This window comes from Pongo abelii, chromosome 16, assembly GCF_028885655.2.
Source record: "Pongo abelii isolate AG06213 chromosome 16, NHGRI_mPonAbe1-v2.0_pri, whole genome shotgun sequence".
Lineage (NCBI taxonomy): Eukaryota > Metazoa > Chordata > Mammalia > Primates > Hominidae > Pongo > Pongo abelii.
The window spans coordinates 75,875,695-75,895,067 of record NC_072001.2 but is presented as its reverse complement, the minus strand read 5'-3'; the positions used below and the strand labels follow the sequence as shown (position 1 = coordinate 75,895,067).

Below are 19,373 nucleotides of genomic sequence, written 5' to 3'. Positions count from 1 at the left end.
AGAGCACATACAAATCCTAAGGGAACTACCATAGTACAGCGCTCATTCTTGGCACCAGAACAAATGAAACACACTCTATCCTACACACACCTGCCAGAGCAGGCCACTTTCCTCTTCTGTGAGATTTTTAAAAACTCCACAAAATGTTATTACGCCCATCCCCAATACACAGAAAATAGGGGAAAGGCTGTTTCCAGTTCTCAGCCTTTAAACAACTCTAAATGTCAGTACTCACAGTGGCATATTACAAAGTAATAAACAGTGCGCACTTGAGGGCAAACCACATATTGAGCTAATGAAGGGCTCACTGTGATTAGGATTTGATCAAACACAATAGCAGAACATAAGCAAATTTTATCTGAATTCCATAATGAATATACGTGCTGCAATAACATTAAAAAAGCATGGCAGTCTATTCCAAACCAGCAAGAATAGTTTTGTGCAAATAGTGGGTCTTTGTATGTTTGAACTCCCACCACCTAAGGGCAAACTCGATATGCATGCTAATGACCTAAAATTATCAAGTAAAAAATAAAAATGCTAAAGGATGCTAGAGTTAACATCAGGGAAAGATCCACTCTCCATTAACTTTTTACAAATAAATTTAAACTAAATTAGAAACACAAATAAACATGAATGGCTCTAACATTCAAATGAGGTAGATGAATTGTGTAGGAGATTAACCCCATAACTTTTTGTTGTTTTTGTTTTTAAATTTCTTGACCAGCTCTTAGATGATGATGATGTTTATCTCCTGTTCTTGGCTGCCCGGTAAAAGAATGGCATGCAGGGTTTGCTGGGCAAGCCTGGGTGCTCCTGGGTGTCCTGCATTACAGGAGGCAGCTGCAAGATCTGCTGTGCAGTGGGGTTGTCATCGGGAGAACCCTCCCTGGCCGCTCCTGGTGCAGGCTCCACGCTGTCATCCAGGCTCACTTCACAAAGATCTTTGGAGAAGGGGAGGCAGGGATCTGAGCGTAGTTTGAGCATCCCCTGCTCCTGCCTGCCCACCCCGCCTGAGGGCTCTACTCACCACCCTGCTCATCGGCAGCCCCAAGCTCCTGGGGGGCTGGGGCCCCTGGAGGGGGCTCATCAGCAGGGTTCTGGGCAGCAGCAACGAATTTGTCATGCCCCTTGTGGTCGCCCACAAGCGGCAATACCAGCTCCTGCAGCTCCAGCAGCTTCACCTGAAGGGAGAAGTGCTCAGCTGCCACGCCGGAGCCGGCGCCAGTGCCCACACCCACCCCCATCCCCGCAGAGATGTTGCACACCCTACCTTCATCTCCTCCTCATTCTGGGCCAGCCTGATGACATCCTCCTTCTCCCGGTGCCGCCTGTTTGGCACTACCCCCTGGCTCTCATATATGGTGAGGTACTCTCCTGCGAGAGGACAAGGCTCAGATGCTGGGGCCCCTCCGACGGCCCTGTAGCTCCCCCTGCCGTGCCCTGGCCTCCCGCTCACTCATGCCTTCTGTTGCTCCAGAGAGCTTGATGAATCCAAGCTCTGGTTTCTCGACCTGCTCCTTCCTGTCCACCTTCTCCTCCAGGAAGTCCATAAACCCGCTCTGGAGCCAAAATAATGGGGTCACATCTCGGGAGTGACCTGTGCTGCCCCGCCCCCACTTTTCTTGGCCCATGCCAGGACTCACTCACCTTCAGCTTCTCCATGGCCCCCTGCAGGGCCCGGTAGATCTCCCTACACACAAACTCACCCCCGGTCCCTGGGACCAGGGCCTCTGCCTCTGGCTCCTTCCAGGCCGAGGCCACCAGGTGAGCCAGGTGCTGGCAGCACAGCCTTCGCACCTTCCGCTGCCCACATAGCCATGCCTGCTTCTCCTGGGCACTGGCTCCAGGGAGTTGAAAAATGCCACCTGAAGGCAAGAGCTGAGTATTCTTGTAGGGGCATACCCAGAACAAATGGGGCAGGGAGGTGGGGCACAGCCCCTTCACTTGGGGTCTCAGAGTGCACCTGTTAGTCACAGGAGAAATGGTGTCTGACTACTGGCTCCCGGAAGGGGTGAGGGTCCACAGAAATCAGAAGGCGGGGAAAGCCAAAAGCATAAGGGGGTCTGGGAGGGACCACAGATGAAAGTGGCAAAGGGGGGCAGGAAAAGTCAGGCTCACCATGGCCTCCTGGCTCTCCAGGTCCTCTGGGATGCTTGGCATAGGCTGAGGTGCCTCCTCCTCCTCACTGTCCAGATGTCCTCCTCCATCTCCTATGGGGAGGTGGCCAGAGGGGTCCTCAGACAACCCAACAAGGAAGGTACTGTGGGGCCACCTCTGTCGCCTACCTCATTGTGTAACCCTGAGCCAGCCCCTCCCCAGAGGGGAATGAGCGGCTGTTCTTTATTTTTCCTTTTAAGAACCAAGATCTTGCTATATTGCCCAGGCATAGTCCCATTACCCATCGGTGCGGGAGTTCTGATCGACTACCTTTCTGATCTGGGCCACTTCACTCATCCTTAGGCAACCCAGTGGCCCCCTGCTCCCAGGAGATCACCATATTGATGCTGAACACAGTGCAGACACCTGGTCAGCATAATGACCAGTTGTTCTAAAGGTCTCTTCCAACTCCTCAATCCTATGCTGCTAACAGTCCCCCCTCCTTCCTCCTGGGGCTCTCTCCTCTTCCTCTGAGTGGTCTCCTGTACCTTCTCCAGGGAGAGCCATGAGGCTCAACTAGGCCTCTAGCTCTTGGTTCTGCTGGCTGCCAGCTTCTAGGTGCTCCTAAGGGGACGGGAAACAGAGTGAGAAGGCACAGAGGTTGCCAAGTCATCCCCCTCGGGGCCCCGTCCTCAGCAACTCCCTCCCCTGGGTCTCCTGCAACTTTTGGCGGCCCATCTCAGCCACCGCGTTGCCCCGAGCTTCCTGCTGCTGTTGCTGGTTCACAAGCTGGGTCTGCAGCAGTAACTGCCTGTGCAGCGCCTCCTTCTCAGAGGTCAGCTGCTGACAGGTGGCCACGTACTGCTACAGGTGACCCAGGTACTAATCTCGCTGCTGCTGCAGACTCTGAGACTCTTGGCTCTTCAGCTCCACCTGCAGGAAGACCCTGGGCATGAGGACACGTGGTGGCTGGCTTCCAGATTCTGGGCCCATTAATAGGGTAGCGAGGGCACCGTGGGGTTCTGTCACCTGCCCAGGCCCCTGGCCCCTTGCTCCAGGCCTTAGAGAATTCCTCCCTTGCCTAGAACCCCATGCCTCCTTCCTCAGCATCAAATCTCACATCCTTCTTCCCACCATTTAAACTGTAGGCCACAGACTGGTGGAAAAGCAGAGGGAGCCAACCACCATCTGCTAAGTGTGCTACATGCCTAATGCTTTCCATGTATTCTCTCATTCAATCCTCAGCACCTCTGCAAGGAAAATGCTAACTTCCTTTTGAAGTTAAAGAAACAGAGACTTAGAGATGAAAAGTAGTTGAATGGTGACCAGTGGAACCGAGGCCGGAATCCAGTTTGAATCTAAGGAGGCTTTTTTGTTTTGTTTTGTTTTGTTTTGAGACAGTGTCACTCTGTGGCCCAGGCTGGAGTGCAGTGGTGCAATCTCAGCTCACTGCAACCTCCACCTCCCGGGCTCAAGCGATTCTCATGCCTCAGCCTCCTGAGTAGCTGGGATTACAGGCATGCACAACCGTGCCTGGCTAAGTTTTTGTTGTTGTAATTTTAGTAGAGATGAGGTTTCGCCATGTTGGCCAGGCTGATCTCAAACTCCTGATCTCTAGTGATTCTCCTGCCTCAGCCTCCCAAATTGCTGGGATTACAGGTGTGAGCCACCGCCCCCAGCATAAGGAGCCTCTTATACCACTGTCTCTTCCCCTATGATTGGGGGCTCCCTGCCTCTAGCTGGGATAATGATGTCCAGACCTGGGAGGAGTCCAGGGCTACCCACCTCTAAAAGTCAGAGGGCAGGAAGCAAGAAACTGTTATAGGGCTGCCCTGGAGGATGCTGGGGTCACCTGCCCCCCAGCTAGAGCTGCCTTTGGCCTGGCACCTCCCCTCCCCAGAGGCTGGTGCCTGCCTCCCAGCCCTTCTTGGATTGGGTGGAGGTTACCGTCTCCTTCACCTTGCTCAGCTTCTCCTGCAACTCCTTTACTTGCTGCTCCAACTGCAGTGTGCTCTTGTTCTTGTTGTTCTGGACAGAAAGAAGCAATCAGTGGCCATTCACTGCAGCTGGAGACCCCTGAACTTGGTGTCTGCCTCCCATGCCCCGGGGAGGTAGAGGCAGCTTAGAAAAATCATCCCCTCTCCCCGACAGCCATCAGAGCAGGGCCTGATGAGCTCTGGCTCACAGGTACCTTTAGAAGTACCATTTCATGTGAGGGCTACACTGCCCCATTTTACAGGTGGGGAAACAAAGGCCTGGAGGGCTAGGGATGAGGGCAGGCTCCCCAGGTGGGGCAACCCACCAGATCCTCGAAGCTGCACTGTGGCTCGGCCAGCTGCTTGTTGAGCTTCTGGTTCCGGGAGAGCACGAGCCTCTCCTCCTGCTTTCGCAGCCTCTCCTCTTGCTTTTGTAGCCTCTCCTCCTTCTCCCACAGCCTCTCTTCCTTCTCCTGCAGCCTCTCCTCCTGCTTTCGCAGCCTCTCCTCCTCCTTTCGCAGTCTCTCCTCCTGCTTTCGCAGCCTCACCTCCTGCTTTTGTAGCCTCTCACCCTGCCCCCGCAGCCTCTCCTGCTGCCCCCGAAGCCTCTCCTTTTGCTCACACAGCCCTTCCTGCTCCCGGAGCCTCCTCTCCTCCTGCTCCTGGAGCCTCTGCTCCTGTTTCCGAAGGCTCTCCCTTTGTTCCTTGCTCAGGAGACTCAAAGCCTGATTGTTTTCCCCCTGAGATTGGAGATTTCCCATCAAACTCTCCACCTCCTTCCTCAGATGTTTGGCCTCATCTTGTAGCTGCTCCACCTCAGAGGGCCCTCCTGGAGGCACTGAGGATGGGGGCTCAGCTGAGAAAGGAAGCAGACAATAAGGGCCTCTGGATTCCCCACCACCACCTTCCCCCCCCCAAAAAAAAACCAACCGTTCTCTTGATGCACAGCTCCTCTCAGGCTTCCCAAACTTGGCCTCACTGCTAATGATTCCTCGCACCCGATGGTAGCCAATTTCCAAGCCACTTTCAGATAGAGAGCACTGTGGGTGGCTGACAACGGGCACTCCTCCCTCTTTGCTGATGGGGACCCTGAGGCTCATGGGGATGACAAGACTTGCTGTCTCCTGGCACAGACCTCTTTCCCTCTGTCTCAAAGCCCTTCCATCCACCCACCTCTCTGGGGCATTCTAAGGCACCCCACAGCCCTCTGATGCCAGTCCTGCTCCCAGGTCACAACAGCCCCATCTTACCCATCTGGTTTTTGAGTTCAGACAAGCTCCTCTCCAGCTCCTGTATCCGATGTGTGTCACGCTTCTTCTCCTCCTTCAATGTGTGAGCCTGCCCAAAGCACAGGGGGAAAGGGCCCTGGAGAGAGGGGCTGGTGGCTGGACAGGCTACCATCTCCCTCTCTGCCCCCACCTCCACAAAGCCCAGACCCATGACCACCTCTGGCTGTACTATTCCCATTTTACAGATGCCCAGAAAGATCCAGTGACCTATCTAAAGTGGGGGCTGAAGGGTCAGGTCTCACCTCCACCGACATTTTCCACATCCTCTCCTGCCATCGGGCCCTCTCTCCTTTTATATGTTGAGCATATTCATCTCTCTCTAGCTGGACTTGTTTGAGTGACTCTGTCACCTGCAAGAATGGGCACAGAAGTTAGGAAGGGCTGTCACTAGTCTTCACCTGCTCCTGGCCACCTGGAGTCATCTTCCTTCCACATCCTTCCCTCTGCAAAGTCTCACCTGTGTCACGTGTGCGTTCAGCAGTGCCCGCTCCTTTATGGACTGATGTAACTGCCGCTGGAGAACTGCTTCACTGCAGCTCGAGGACTGGATGGTGAAGAGTGAGAAGTTTCGATCTGGGAGCCCGGGCAGTGCCCCTTAAAAGGGCTAGGGCTAGGCTTAATATACAACTCGGTCAGTAAAGATCAAGGCATTTCCAAGCCCATGGTCTGGTTTTCAAAAGAACTCAGTAAAGTTGGAAGGGACAGGGAAAGAAATTGAATTTACAGCTGGCTAACAGAGGCCCAGAGAGTTCAGATAATATTGCTGTTGTTATTACTGTTATTACTACCACTGTTTGAGCCGTCATGGAGTGCTTCACCAGGTTCCATGCTACAATCCCATTTCATCCTCACAAACACCACGTGAGACAGTTACTAGGATTACCTCTATTGTGTAGATGAAAAACATGGAGTATTCGAGGTCAAGTTCTTGCCTAAGATCACTTAGACAGAGCTGGGATTTGAACACCCAGGTCTATCCAATTCTCTAAGCCCATTTTTTCTTGTTGGGGATGGGGGCACAGATAGAAAGGGGGAAATTAATCTTTTGTTCACTTTTTGAAAGGATGATACATTTGCATAGTCCAAAACTCAGTAGGTACAGAAGGGAAGTGTCTCCCAGCCACCCTGTTACTCTCTCCTGAGTTTTTTACGAACACTTGCAGACATGTTTTATGTATATTATCATAGTATGTACAGACACACACACACACACACACTACACACACACACCCCTTACCTCTCTCTACAGAAATGGTAACATACTAAAGGTACTCTACTATACCTTCACAGTACAAGTACCCAATACCCCACCTAGGACTTGGCCAAGGCCACAACCAGGTAAGGGCAGGGCAGGCACTTGGCCTCCAAGCTCTGCGTTCAGTGCTCGCTCCCCACAGTGCCCCCCAACTCACCCACAGCAGCTGACTCAGCCCCAGGCTGCCTCTAACAACCATACACAAAAGCAGCGAGAAATGACCATGCTGCCTTCTGGGCAGGACACTCCATCCTGCAGAAGGGACCTTTAGGCTCACTCCTCCATCTGGGAAGCCAGGCTGCCAGGGGATGGGGCTGCTGGTTGGACTCACCCTGTCCTCTTCCTGCTGCTGTGTAGACACAGCAGAGAGAGCCCACTCCAATTCTTTAATACACCACAAAGAGTGTTGCAGGTGGCCAGCCAGATCCTTGGACTCTTCTGTAATGACAGAGGTTGAGATGGGACCCAAAGGACTCCCCTTAAAGACCTGTCAAAGTGACAGGTTGAAGGATGACAGGGTGCCCAGATTCCCACCTTCGAAGTGTCGGGCAGCACGTTTAGTATGGTAAAGGGTGGTCTTCAAGTCTGCCTTTTCCAACGTGAGAATGTTGATTGTCTGGAATTGCATGTTTGGGAGAAAAGCCAAGCAAGCGCTGAAAGAGAAGGAAAGAAACATTCTCTGAAGGACAGGAGAAAACTCCCCACCTTCCCACTCACCTCTAACTGCTCCGTTTGTGCTTTGTGTATTTCACTGTTGGTTTTCTTTTCCTATAGGAAGAGGAAGACAGAGCTCTTACCAGGGGGAGGCAGAGATGGCACAGCAAGAGACATGCCCCCAGAATGCCACCAATGCCCCAGGACAGGGCCACCAATGCCCCAGGACAGGCCCACCCATGGGACCAGGTTATCAGGGACCCTGTGGGCATGGGGTGGAATCTGAGGGGTGAGCCTTCTTTCCCAGGCTGGGGGTGGGTGAGACGAGACTGGCGCCTCTACATCTGAGTGCCCCCCAAACCCAGCAGTCATGTTGTGAGCAAACAAAGAAATCACGTTACTTCTTCCAGCTGATGTTCCACTTGTTTCTTCTGTTGTTTCTGTGGGGAGAGTCAAATTCAGGTGACTGAGGGTGGCCCCCTCAACTCTATTCCCCAGACCAGGAAGCGGTAGGCAGGGGCCAGAAATGGATTTTAAAGGCAAAGTTCTCAGACCCAATGGCAACATGAACTGGTCAACCCTCCTCAAGCTCCCAAGGACAGAGGGTGTGGGTCTTTGTTGGTTTTTGCCCACAGCCACAGAACTCAAAGTCTGAATCTGGATTCTCTCAAAAGTACAGGAACATAAACCTCTAGAGACGGAGTCTGAGAAAGGCCCACCCTTCTGCCAGCTTGTGATTTAGAAAGGTGCGTTCATTCAAGGAACATTTACTGAGCACATACAGGCCAGGTACGGTTCTTCACGGCAGAGATACAGGACAGAAAAGGACAGACAGGAGCCCTTGGCCCTGAGGTTTCCATTCTAGGGGCCTTTAAATCTTGGACTCTCAGAGCTAACAGAGACCTTTGATACTCTCTACCTCTTCCAGAAACATGAGCCCAAGGAGGAGAGGTGGCTTGTGCAGACTCAAAGAGCAAATTAGGGATTGAGTCAGGGCAGAAATATGGGGCCCCTGACAATCCTCACTTCCCTGAGAGGCGACAACCCCAGGGTGTGTGTAGCAAGGACTGGAGCAGGGATGTCTGAAGAAGAGAGAGTCAGCAAAGAGGGCAGCAACAGAAGAGCCATGTTGCATGCTCCTTGCTCTGGGGTCCCCCCAGGTGAGACCTGAGTACTCCAGCTCCCCATTTGCCCTTTGCACCAGGGGCCCTCAGCCCCTTTCTTCAGGGCCCCAAGGGGAAACTAAGGCCCAGGATTAGCAGCGTGGAATCAGGGGACCCCACTGGACTCTTACCAATGATTCTATGTTTTTATTTAGTTGATTGATTGTTGCGGAGCTTGAGTCCAGGGCTACTTCCAGTTCTTGGTACTGGCTCTGAGGCGCATGCAGAGAGGAGTTGGAGGACAATTGCAGGGAAAGGTAGAGAGAACAATCATTAGGGCTGTGGTGTGTGTGGGCTGTCTCAGCTGGCAGAGGGGCACCCAGCCCCCGCTGTGAGAGGAGGTTGGAGGGCTGGTCTGCAGAGTCACTGCACCTCAGCCCAGGGCCTCTTACTTCCAGATCCTTCAGGGTAGCAGATGATGCAGGGGTAATAAAAATGAGAAATTCAAAAAAACAAAAACTTACATGGGAAACAGTTATGGACATAAAGTATAAAAACAGCAAGGGACCAGGCATGGTGGCTTGCACATGTAATCCCAGCACTTTGGGAGGCAGAGACGGTGGATCACTTGAGGTCAGAAGTTCGAGACCAGCCTGGCCAACATGGTGAAACCCCATCTCTACTAAAAATACAAAGATTAGCTGGGCATAGTGGCAGGTGCCTGTAATCCAGCTACTCAGGAGGCTAAGGCAAGAGAATCGCTTGAACCCGGGAGGCAGAGGTTGTAGTGAGCCGAGACTTCACCACTGCACTCCAGTCTGGGTGACAGAGTGAGACTTTGTCACAAAAAAAGGGGGGAAGAAAGCCCTAAATCCCACATGCCTGCTCTGTACATTATTCCCAAATTATTTTTAAACTTTAAGGTATGTCTCATCATTTTGAAGATGACAAAAGATGCAGGGAAGGAAAAAACCCTATCAGTCAAGCAGGTGAAGAAGTGGACATAAACAGGCTGAAGGTTAATGGCAGCAACATAAAATAAGCCAGAGGCAAAGTATCCCCCAAACCAGAGAAGCCTCAGGGGCATGCACAGCTGCAGGCAGCAAGCCAGAGAGGGGTCTCGGCACTGCCTCACCTTCCACTTGTTCAGTGGGGGAGTGCTACCCCATTGGAATGGTTAAGGTTGGACACCAGCACCTTCAGAATGTCCTGAATCTACAGGAGGTGACAAGGGAAAAACAAGCGCAGGAGGCGAAAGACAGAAGTGACTTAGAGAGAAGCAAGAAAGTCAGGGTAGGAGGAAGATGGGGGTTCAGGAAAAGGAAACGCTGAAGAAGAGCAGAGGAGATTAAAACCATGGCCTGTCCCATTCTTCCAAATGGCCACCTGCTGCCTTGCCAGGGGCAGGAACAAATAGGTGGAAAAGTCCCCTGAGTGATGCAGTCACAGAGTGGAGTCAGCTGACCAATGCAGCTCTTAAGATGCTCACTGGACCCCTCTCCTCAGGCCCAGGACATGGGCGATGAATCTGGTAGAGCTCCAGACCTCCATTCCATTAAAATAAAAAACAGACTTCTGAGTAAGGGTTCACTTGAACTAAGGGGGCTCCAGCTAAAAAACAAGTTTGAAAGACACTGATCTTATCCAGTATCATCTTACAGAGGAGGAAACTGAGGCCCAGGGGAAGAAGTGATTTTTCTGTGGTCACCCAGCAAGCTGGTGGCAAGCTAGATCTTCTCTTACTCCTAGTGCCTGGGACTCTCCTCACCACAACCTGGGGCCCTTTCAGTGACTCCTAAAGGGACAGCTTGATGGTAAGTGACAGTACTCATTGGCCCAGCAGTCCCTTGAGACTGGGGATGAGGAAAATCAAGCAGCAATGACCATTTCCTGGGTGTCTTGGGTGTTTACAGCAGGCATGTACTAGGGATTCACATAAAAACAACGACAATAAGAAGTCTCATTTAAACTTCACAAATGGAAGTCAAACCATACTACCCCTATTTTACAGATGTGAAAAGAGAGGCCCAAAGAGCTCAAGCAATTTGCCATAAATCAGATCCCTAGCAGACGGAGAGGCAGGACTCAAACCCAGAATTCTTAACCAGTACCCAGCAACCTTAACAATTACCCTCTACTGCCCCTTGGGCCCCCTGTCCCCAGGAGCCTGGCCAGCCAATACTCACATCCCCAGGTGAGTGGCAACCACCAGAAGTGGTTGTCTGAGGGCCACCGCCAGTTTTTTTCTTTTTCATCTTCGCTCCTGCCGGAACACCAGGGCTGTTCCTCTGCTGATAGTCTTTTAACTGTGAGAAGGAAGAGCAGTAATACTCATGAGAACTACCAGCCCCTACAGCCACACCCTCCTTTACAGTTTTCACAAAATACTCATACATCATCTGATTTAATGCCACCAACAACTGTACAAAGTGTTGTCGCAATCACTTAGTGACTGAGAGGGATTGATGATATGGCTAAAAAAAGTAGGGGGGCAATAATGGAACTTAAACTCAGTCTTCTGACTCCAAGTTCTGGGGTTTTGCCACAAATCAGTAGCTGCCAGGGACCGAAATCAGAGGCAGAGGTAGAAAAGTAAACATTAAGTAGGCAGGAACTCTATACTGTGTGGTTTAGAGTCATACATCCTCACACATCTGTTAGTGTGAAGAAGTGCACCAGTACCTCTCAAACTTTTATATCAATGTGTCCTCATGACAGAAGGCAGCTTTTTTTGTTAAATCTAGGAATTTATCAGAAAGAGGACAACCCAAGCCTCATTTCAGAGAGAAGTCTGGTATACTCTTAGAAACCTATGTGACTGTCATCCCTAAGTACATTAATGTTTTCTGTCTCTCAAGAGAATCAAGGGAAACTGATGCTTCAGAAAGATCTCCTACATTTATCCTGTGGCACACAAAGTGCCCCAGGTTGAGATGATATGAGGAAGATTCAAGCTGTCAAGTTCAGTTTCCCAAGATCTATTCCACAGAAGATGAGCAAATCTCACTTCAGAAACCACTGACTAAAGGGCAGTCTGGTCCCAGAACCACGGAATATTAGAATATGAGGTGGAGAACTCAGAAAAAAATGTTAAAGTCTCTCTGGAGAGTAGAAGCCTGGGAGAAAACCAAACCAAACCCGTTCTCCCATTGCCATCCAGAGAAACTGTCAACATTTTGAGCTCACGGGCGAAGTGTAGGCTTTTCACACTGCCAATGTCTATGTGAAGGGAGTAAGGCAGCCTGAAACCTCTTGCTTGTAGGTCCCATGGTCCCCATTCCCCTTCCAGCTGGAAATTTGTGCTGTGACCAGAGGAACTAGAAATGGGGTGAGAATGCCAAGGGCACTGGGTCGTAAGATCAAAGTCTGGTCTTGCAGCAGTAATGACAGTTCCTAGGGGGACTGTGACATCACTACATTCCACTCCTCCTGGGTGTTGGGGGAACCACATCAGTGTGATGGCTGAGTTGCCGATCCACGATGGTGGAGGGGGATGTAGGGCCAAGACCCAGGTCCTTGGAGATGCCAGCCCAAAGAGGCCAGGGAGGTCAGGCTTGAGTCAGCAGGAGGAGAGAGTAGAGTCTGCAGCAGGGAACCCCAGGAATCACCAGCCCAAAGTCACCGAGGGATGACTGGCAATGTAGGGACTGGGGCTGCAGCTGGGGGACCCAGGTCCTTGGAGAGGTATGCCCAAAGAACCCAGGGAGGTCGGGCTTGGGGCGGCAGGATGTGAGGGCCAAGTATGGAGCGGTGATCCCCAGGAGTTGCCCACCCAAAGTCACCCTGGGGTGACTGGTGAGGACAGGGGCTGGGCTGCTTGCTGAAGGGGTGGGGCTGACTGCCAAGACTTTGGTTGGGGGAGCCCAGAGGCACCAGGGTCGGGGGGCCCAGCCTGGTGTGCCTCAGGAGTGATATGGACTCTGGCAGTGGCCTTGTCATCAGAGGGGTCTCTGGTTCGGTTGGGGCACCATGACCTGGTGTGTTTTACCTTTTTCTTGGCTGCTGCCAATTTGCTCTGTCGAGTTTCTTCTAACATCATGGGGTGGGGAGGGAGGCAGGGTTGGGGCCACATCAGCGAACACCTCCAGTCACTTACTGGGCAGCTGTGTGACTGAGCCAGAGGAGGCGTAACCAGGACCCCACTAGAACACAGAATAGGGGCGTGGCCTTAATGCTCCAAGCCCATTGGTCAATGAGAAAGATGAAAGGGAAAGGAGGTGTGGCCAGGCAGCAGTGTGTCCAGAGGAACCTGTGGCATCACAAGGGAAGCTGTCCATGCAATTGCTGTCCCTGCCCACTTGGGGCGAGGGGTGTGGCCTGCTTACTCTGGGAGCGGGGAGGGGCCACCCACTCCAGGAGAGGGGAGGGGCTGGCTTTTGCTTTAAAACTTTAAAAATAAACTTTAAAATATACATGTGTTTATACTTTATATATATGTGTATCAGTGTGTGTGTGTCTACGTGTTCCTCCAGAGCTGTCTTCATTATCCAGCTTCTATGCATGGTCTGTGATTTTGGCCTACATTTTTCATCTTCAGATGGAGTCCAAGAATTACCAGTATTACCTCAATTGAGACACAAATCGTATAAAAATGGAAAATCCATAGTATGTTTGATGATTAATGAAGCAGACTATATTATCCAACATTCCAATAAGGTAAAATAATCACAAGGATTTCTCTCTTTTGGAAAAACATTTCTCTTACTCTCCTACATTATTAAGATTTTTTTTAAACAAGAAACATGTCTAATATCTTTAAAAACACAAAGCTTTTGGGCCAGGTGTGGCGGCTCACCTTAGGTCAGGAGTTCAAGACCAGACTGGCCAACATGATGAAACCCTATGTCTACTAAAAATACAAAAACTATCCAGGTGTGGTGGTGGGTACCTCTAATCCCAGCTACTCAGGAGGCTGAGGCAGGAGAATCACTTGAACCTGGGAGGCAGAAGTTGCAGTGAGCCAAGATCATGCCACTGCACTCCAGCCTGGGTGACAGAGTGAGACTCCATCTCAAAAAAAATAATAATAATAAAATAAAATAAAAACACAAAACTTTCAATTTAATAAGCACTCAAAGCTCTTTACCAGTTTAAAGCAAATACAAGGCCTATTTTTCTAGAATCACCTGGCCTCTCTAAGCCTTGCAAATGAAACTGAATTTCTCACTTGATACTTGGCTATGACTTGCAATCACGAAAACCAAGAATTGTGTTATGTCACTGTGCATTGCTTGTTACCTGAATTCCACACTAGGCTGGGATCAAGGGTTGAATTTTTCATGATTTGCTCCATAACCTGTGAGCTTCTTATCCCACACCAAACTAAGCTTTTTTCTAGAGTTCTACAATTTACAGTTAGTAGACAAGAGTGGTTCTCCGTAATGTAGTCTCTGGACTAGCAGCACCAGCAGAACCTGAGAACTTTTTATAAGTGCAAATTCTCAGGCCCCACCCTGGACCTGGTGAATCAGAAACTCTGGAGTAGGGCTCAGCAATCTGTGCTGCAGTAATCCCTCCAGGTGTTCAAGAACCTCTGGCATACAGCAGGTAGAAAAATGTGTTTCCTTCTGTAGGTCCAAAGCCAGGGATACCACATGTTCTGTCTTGATATGAAACAATGACATGCAATTAAAAGACATAAATCTCCTTCCTGCTCCCACCCTCCATCCAATGTGTTCTATTTTTATGAGTTAAATAAGAAAACAAGTGGCAATCAGAGATTTAGTCTAAAAAGTATATTTACAAGTGTCAGTTGTCATCCAGCCTGATCTCATACAGTACCATTTACACCCTCTTACCTCTCAAGTTTTAAAAACGTATCTTCCCAATGTAAGTCTCAGGCACACTAGCAGTTCTATAATAAAACACCAAGTAGATCGGAATGTCCAAACTTACCAGAGAAGAAAAGTGGAATCATTGGCTGTATTTTCAAATTGCATTTAACAGGAAATGTAAGTTTTGAATTTTTTTCACCTTCATGCTTCCAAGTTAATAGAATTAAACTAGAATACTCCATTCTTTCAAAACCTCTAGCCAGGCAGTTTCACTGTATTACTTCTCACTTTCAATGGGTATAAAGCAGAGTCCTGGTAGGCACATTTTGTATACATGCAAAGATGCAGAACTAAACAGTTCCACCTGTTCAATATTAAAACAAAAGTCCTGCAAACCTCGGATGGCGAGTGTAATACTTCAGCACTAGCACCAAAGTCTCAAATATGAAAAGATACCAAGAACACACCACTAGCAAACAAAATGAGCTCTCGGCCGGGAGCAGTAGTTCACGCCTGTAATCCCAGAACTTTGGCAAGCCAAGGTGGGAGGATCACTTGAAGTCAGGAGTTCAAGACCAGCCTGGGCAGCATAGTGAATTCACATCTCTATAAAAAGTTTTAAAAATTAGCTGGGCTACTTGGGAGGCTGGGGTAGGAAAATTGCTTCAGCTCAGGAGTACAAGGCTGCAGTAGCTATGACCATGCCACTGCACTCCAGCCTGGGTGGCAGAGCAAGACATAGGTAATTACAGTCTGTCCTGCTCCTATTTACATTAAAATCACTAAGTTAAAATGCTTTCAATCAGCAGGATAAAAATTAAGTGAAATGTGACTTTGGAGGTTGGCCAGAAAATAGGCAATGGAGAAACAGGCACTTCCCACAAGAACAAAAATGGCCAATAAGCATATAAAAAAGATTCAGGGCCGGGCCTGGTGGCTCACACCTGCAATCCCAGCACTTTAGGAGGCCAAGGCAGGTGGATGACTTGAGGTCAGGAATTTGAGACTGGCCTGACCAACATGGTGAAACCCCGTCTCTACTAAAAAACACAAAAATTAGCCAGGCATGGTGGCAGGCACCTGTAATTTCACCTACTCAGGAGGCTGAGGCAGGAGAATTGCTTGAACCCAGGAGGCAGAGGTTGCAGTTAGCTCAGATCGCACTGTTGCACATCAGCCTGGGTGATAGAGCAAGACTCCATCTCAAAAAAAAAAAAAAAAAAAAAAAAAATTCAAAAGCACTAGAAACCAAAGAAATGTAATGAAAACAATGAGATGTTCTGCCTAAATACCAGGAAAGAGGGCAAAGCAAAGGCGGAAACTGGAGCTCTGCCCCTGTTGCTGGGAGTATAAACTGAACCTTTTTTTCTGCAGGATAATTTGAAAATTTTATTAAAAATCCTCAAACTGTTTGTTATTGTCCTCCAGAAATCCTACTTCTATGAATTCAGTCCAAAAATGCTTGCTTGAGTCCATTAAAATATATATATAAGAACATTTACTTCAGGGGTGGAAATGATTAGCTTAATATACATCAAGCTTTTAAAAATGATGATGCCAAGGATATATTTACTGCCATAGAAATATGCCCAAAACATAGTGACAAAAGACTATATATTATGATTCTACTTTTTAAAGTGTTTATGTGCATTAAAAAAGTATAAAAAGCAACAAACAAGAATGTTTTGAGTGGCAAAATTCAATACTTTTCTTCATATTTTGTCTTCCGAATTATTACAAAAAGAATGTGATTTTCTTTATAATCAGGGAGAAGTATTACTTTCATTTATTTCTATTTAAATTTCTTTTCTTTTCCTTATTTTTTTCTCATGGATGTATCACATGTAGTCTAGAGAGCTTGAATCCCTGCCTCTTGAGGTAAATCAGCCCATTTCTGTCTCTATCAGTTTGCCTTTTTTGGACATTTCAAATCAGTGGAATTATACAATATGTGGTCTTGTGTCTGGCTTTTTTACTTAGCTAATGTTTTTGAGGTTGGTCCATGACATATAACAGGTACCGCAGCACCTTCTGGGCCCAGATTGTGCCTTCTCAGAAGTCTGGGAGGCAGGGCCCCGCCTGGCCATAGCCTTCTTGCTCTGCTCCAGGCACTCCTAGCCCCAAAGCCTCCAGCCCCCTGGACGCCTCCATCCCCGGCTATGCCATGGCTCTCCTCATTCTAGGCCTCCTGCACGTCACATTCGCCCTTGTCCTGGTAAGTGTCTGGCTGGGCCTGGGCTCCTTCCTGAGGGGCAGGTTGAGCCTTTGACGCCTTGAGCCTTTGAGCCAAGCTGAGGAGTGAGCAGGCCCCTTTACACCCCTGATTCCCCGACCCAAGCCCAGCATCTCCTCATCCTCCAGCTGGGGCTGCAGGGTTTGGGGCCAGGGGGCTGGGCCTGATCCCAGTGTCCCCGCCCTTCTTGTCAAGGTGCTAAAGTGGAGGGTCTCCCTCGGGGTGTTCAGCCTGGGAGCTTAGATGCGCACAGTGCGGTACAGAGGACTCTCTCCAGACAGGTAAGTGGAGGGCAGTTCTCCCTGACCCCGCCCCAATTGTTTGCTCTGGGTGGGGTCCACCACACCCCCTGCCAAGGCCTTCTGTAAACACTCCCCGGGGGCTGTCATTGGCAGCGCCTGGGTGGTGCAGTCAGTGAGCCAGAAAAGCTCCCCACTACTGTGGGCAGTGGCCCAGGCAGTCAATCAGACTCCCCCAAGCAGGCCCCAGCTACCCCTCGCCTGTTCCCCGCTGCCTCCCACCAACCCTAGAAATGATGCTGGGGGCCGACAGAGACTGAACTTAGGAGCACGGGAGGCCAGGAGACCTGGGACAGAGAACAGGAGGGGTGGGGAGGGAATCTTCCTTCCCCCACTTCCCACTGCATGAGGGCCAGACAGTGGCGCCTCCAGGTCCTGGAAGGACATGTGTGGACCCAACTCAGTTTCCCCTTTGTCTCGTGGCCTCTCTTCTCCCTCCCCCAGGGCCAGGTGGATGTGGGAGGAGACGCAGCACCGTCCTGGGCGCACTCACACTCATTCCTCACTCCTGGCCTTCATTCCCTTTCCTCTACACACAGGTGACCCCTCACGCTGCTGTTCCCTCTGCTGAAACCCGAACTCCAAACCTCTCCTCTCCCCGCCTTCACCTTGCCCCACGGCTTCCACAGACAGTGCCTCAACCCTGAGGAATGAATCCGGAGTTCCAACACCACTGACTTTCCCCGGAGCTCAGAGCCAGAGAGGGCCAGGGTCCAGCCGGAGGTCACACAGCCAGGGCTTCTTCCCTCCGAAACCCCCAAGGACTGGACTTGCAGGGCTGGGACAGAGGTGGGGTGGGGGAAAGCAATGCCTTGTCAACCCACGCGGGGAGCCCCACTCCCATCCCCAAGGTGCATAAAGTCGAGGAACACCCCTGCTCCCGCGTCCATGCTCACTCAGGGTCCTGCTCCAAGTGCTTGGCACTCACACCAGCCTCCCACCCTCCATGTCACAGGTATCGGTCTCATTTACAGAGGGGGAAATGGTGGCCAAGAGCCTCCCCCAGCACACACAGCTAAACCACACAGAGGACTTAGGCACAGCTGAGGGATCTGCAGTCTCTGCTGCCCCTCCTGCCACCAAAGCGTGGTCCTGCTGCCAGGTGGCAGGAAGGGGACGGAAGCCCTCCTCAAAGAGGGCTGGGGCAGGGGCACCCTTATGCCTGCCTCATCCAGCCCAGGGCTGGAGAGACTGTCAGTCCTAAGAGAAATGCTGGCCCTTTGAGGGTATGAAAAAGTCAGGAAGCAATCCAAAGTTGGTATTTAAAATATTGATTTCTAGATACTTAGACAGTCATATGGTGTGAGGAGCTGGGAGGGCCCCAGGGTAGAGCCCACAAGAGGAGGAAGAGTGGGAATGGAGGCTGCTGAGGGCAAGGCCCACCCCCCTCCCTGACCCCCCAAACCCAGCCATAGAGCCAGTCAGCCTCAGGCCAGAGGGTGTGAGCCACGGGGGCCCTGGTGCTCTACAGTGGATCAGAGCCACTGGGTGTGGGGGGTCTTCCAGGGCAGGTGTGGGACCATCAGTGAAAGGTAAGGCAGGCTCCCAGGACAGAGACTGAGGCCGACCCCTGCAGCCCCACTGTAGGGAGGAACACAGGGATACTCAAGGATATTAATCTAGAAAGCCCCAGCAGCTCCTGTGCCCATCAGGACACCATTGAGGCTTGGCGGTGGCGCAACCCAGGAATGGTCTTTGAACACATGACCTGGAAGAGGGAGCCAAGGATAATCCTGGCCCAAAGTCTCCCCTACCAGCAGGCAGCAGGCAGGCCCAATGAGGGGACCCCAGGAGCCCAGACCATGAGCTTACCTGGCCAAAGACAGCAGCCAGCACCAAGACATCAAAGAGGGCAGGTAGAAAGATCATCACATCGGAGTTGACTGCAGCCGGCAACAGGTTCCTCTGTATTCTGGAACACACAGGCCTTTCCTTCCTATCCCTGAAGCACCCCTGTCCCCACCCCAGCACCCCAAAGACCAGCCTAATATATGCATTTGTCCTGGGTCAGCCCCACTGTCCAAGCAACTATAATTTCTGACTAGAGAGCCAGGGCAGGGCAGGGTGTAGGAGGGGTCCCTGGAAGATGCTCCCCAGAATGCCCTGATGCCTAAAACGTTCCCTGTTGGGCCTTCTCAGGGAGGGAGGGTTAAGGCAGCCTTCTTCCCTCCAACTACCTCCATCACCACAAGAGCCCTTACAGGCATCACGGGAGAGAACTGGCTCACTGGAGCCAGGACCAGCGTGGACACAGCCCTGGGGCTGAGGGGCTAAGTGGGCTCTGGGAGACCGTCACTCTCTCTTCAAGCTTTGGTCTCCTGGCCCTCTACAAGCCAGGCTGTTTCAGGCTTTGCAGGAGGCCTTGCGCAGAGACACAGTTCAAACACAGCTGGTGAACACAGCGGGCTTTAGGGAGGTGGCACTACCTGGGGGTGGGGGCTAGGTAACAGGGAAAGGAGGCTCTCGGGGTAGCATGGCCTGTCTGGAGGTGGTGCAATGGGACCTGCACCATGAGAGGGGAGAGGGTCCACCTGGAAGAGTGGATCAGCCAGATGGCCACCAAGCTGGATGGCCACCGCCAGAGCCTGCAGGACAGCAGAAGGGGCTGGAAAGAGACAGAGGACAGCTGAGGGGCAGGCAATGTGGGTTCTTCCATACAGACACATGAGTCTTCCCTAAGTGGGTCTTCA

At 51.0% G+C, this 19,373-nt stretch overlaps 1 protein-coding gene across 1 annotated transcript in view; it reads right to left on the bottom strand.

Annotated features, from left to right (window-relative positions):
- Positions 1-584: 584 nt before the first annotated feature.
- The window catches only part of LOC100442707 (golgin subfamily A member 6C), a 29,041-nt gene continuing 10,252 nt past the window's right edge, over positions 585-19,373 (bottom strand). Inside the window, 19 exon segments of the mRNA XM_054531637.2 lie at positions 585-944; positions 1,031-1,184; positions 1,274-1,377; positions 1,460-1,562; positions 2,122-2,213; positions 2,649-2,724; positions 4,060-4,128; positions 4,403-4,932; positions 5,327-5,414; positions 5,608-5,715; positions 5,823-5,909; positions 6,952-7,058; positions 7,155-7,236; positions 7,338-7,388; positions 7,676-7,714; positions 8,569-8,649; positions 10,564-10,683; positions 12,366-12,519; positions 18,496-18,595. Of these exon segments, the coding sequence (XP_054387612.2) occupies positions 748-944; positions 1,031-1,184; positions 1,274-1,377; positions 1,460-1,562; positions 2,122-2,213; positions 2,649-2,724; positions 4,060-4,128; positions 4,403-4,932; positions 5,327-5,414; positions 5,608-5,715; positions 5,823-5,909; positions 6,952-7,058; positions 7,155-7,236; positions 7,338-7,388; positions 7,676-7,714; positions 8,569-8,649; positions 10,564-10,683; positions 12,366-12,519; positions 18,496-18,527 (2,274 nt within the window). The 5' untranslated portion in view covers positions 18,528-18,595 and the 3' untranslated portion in view covers positions 585-747.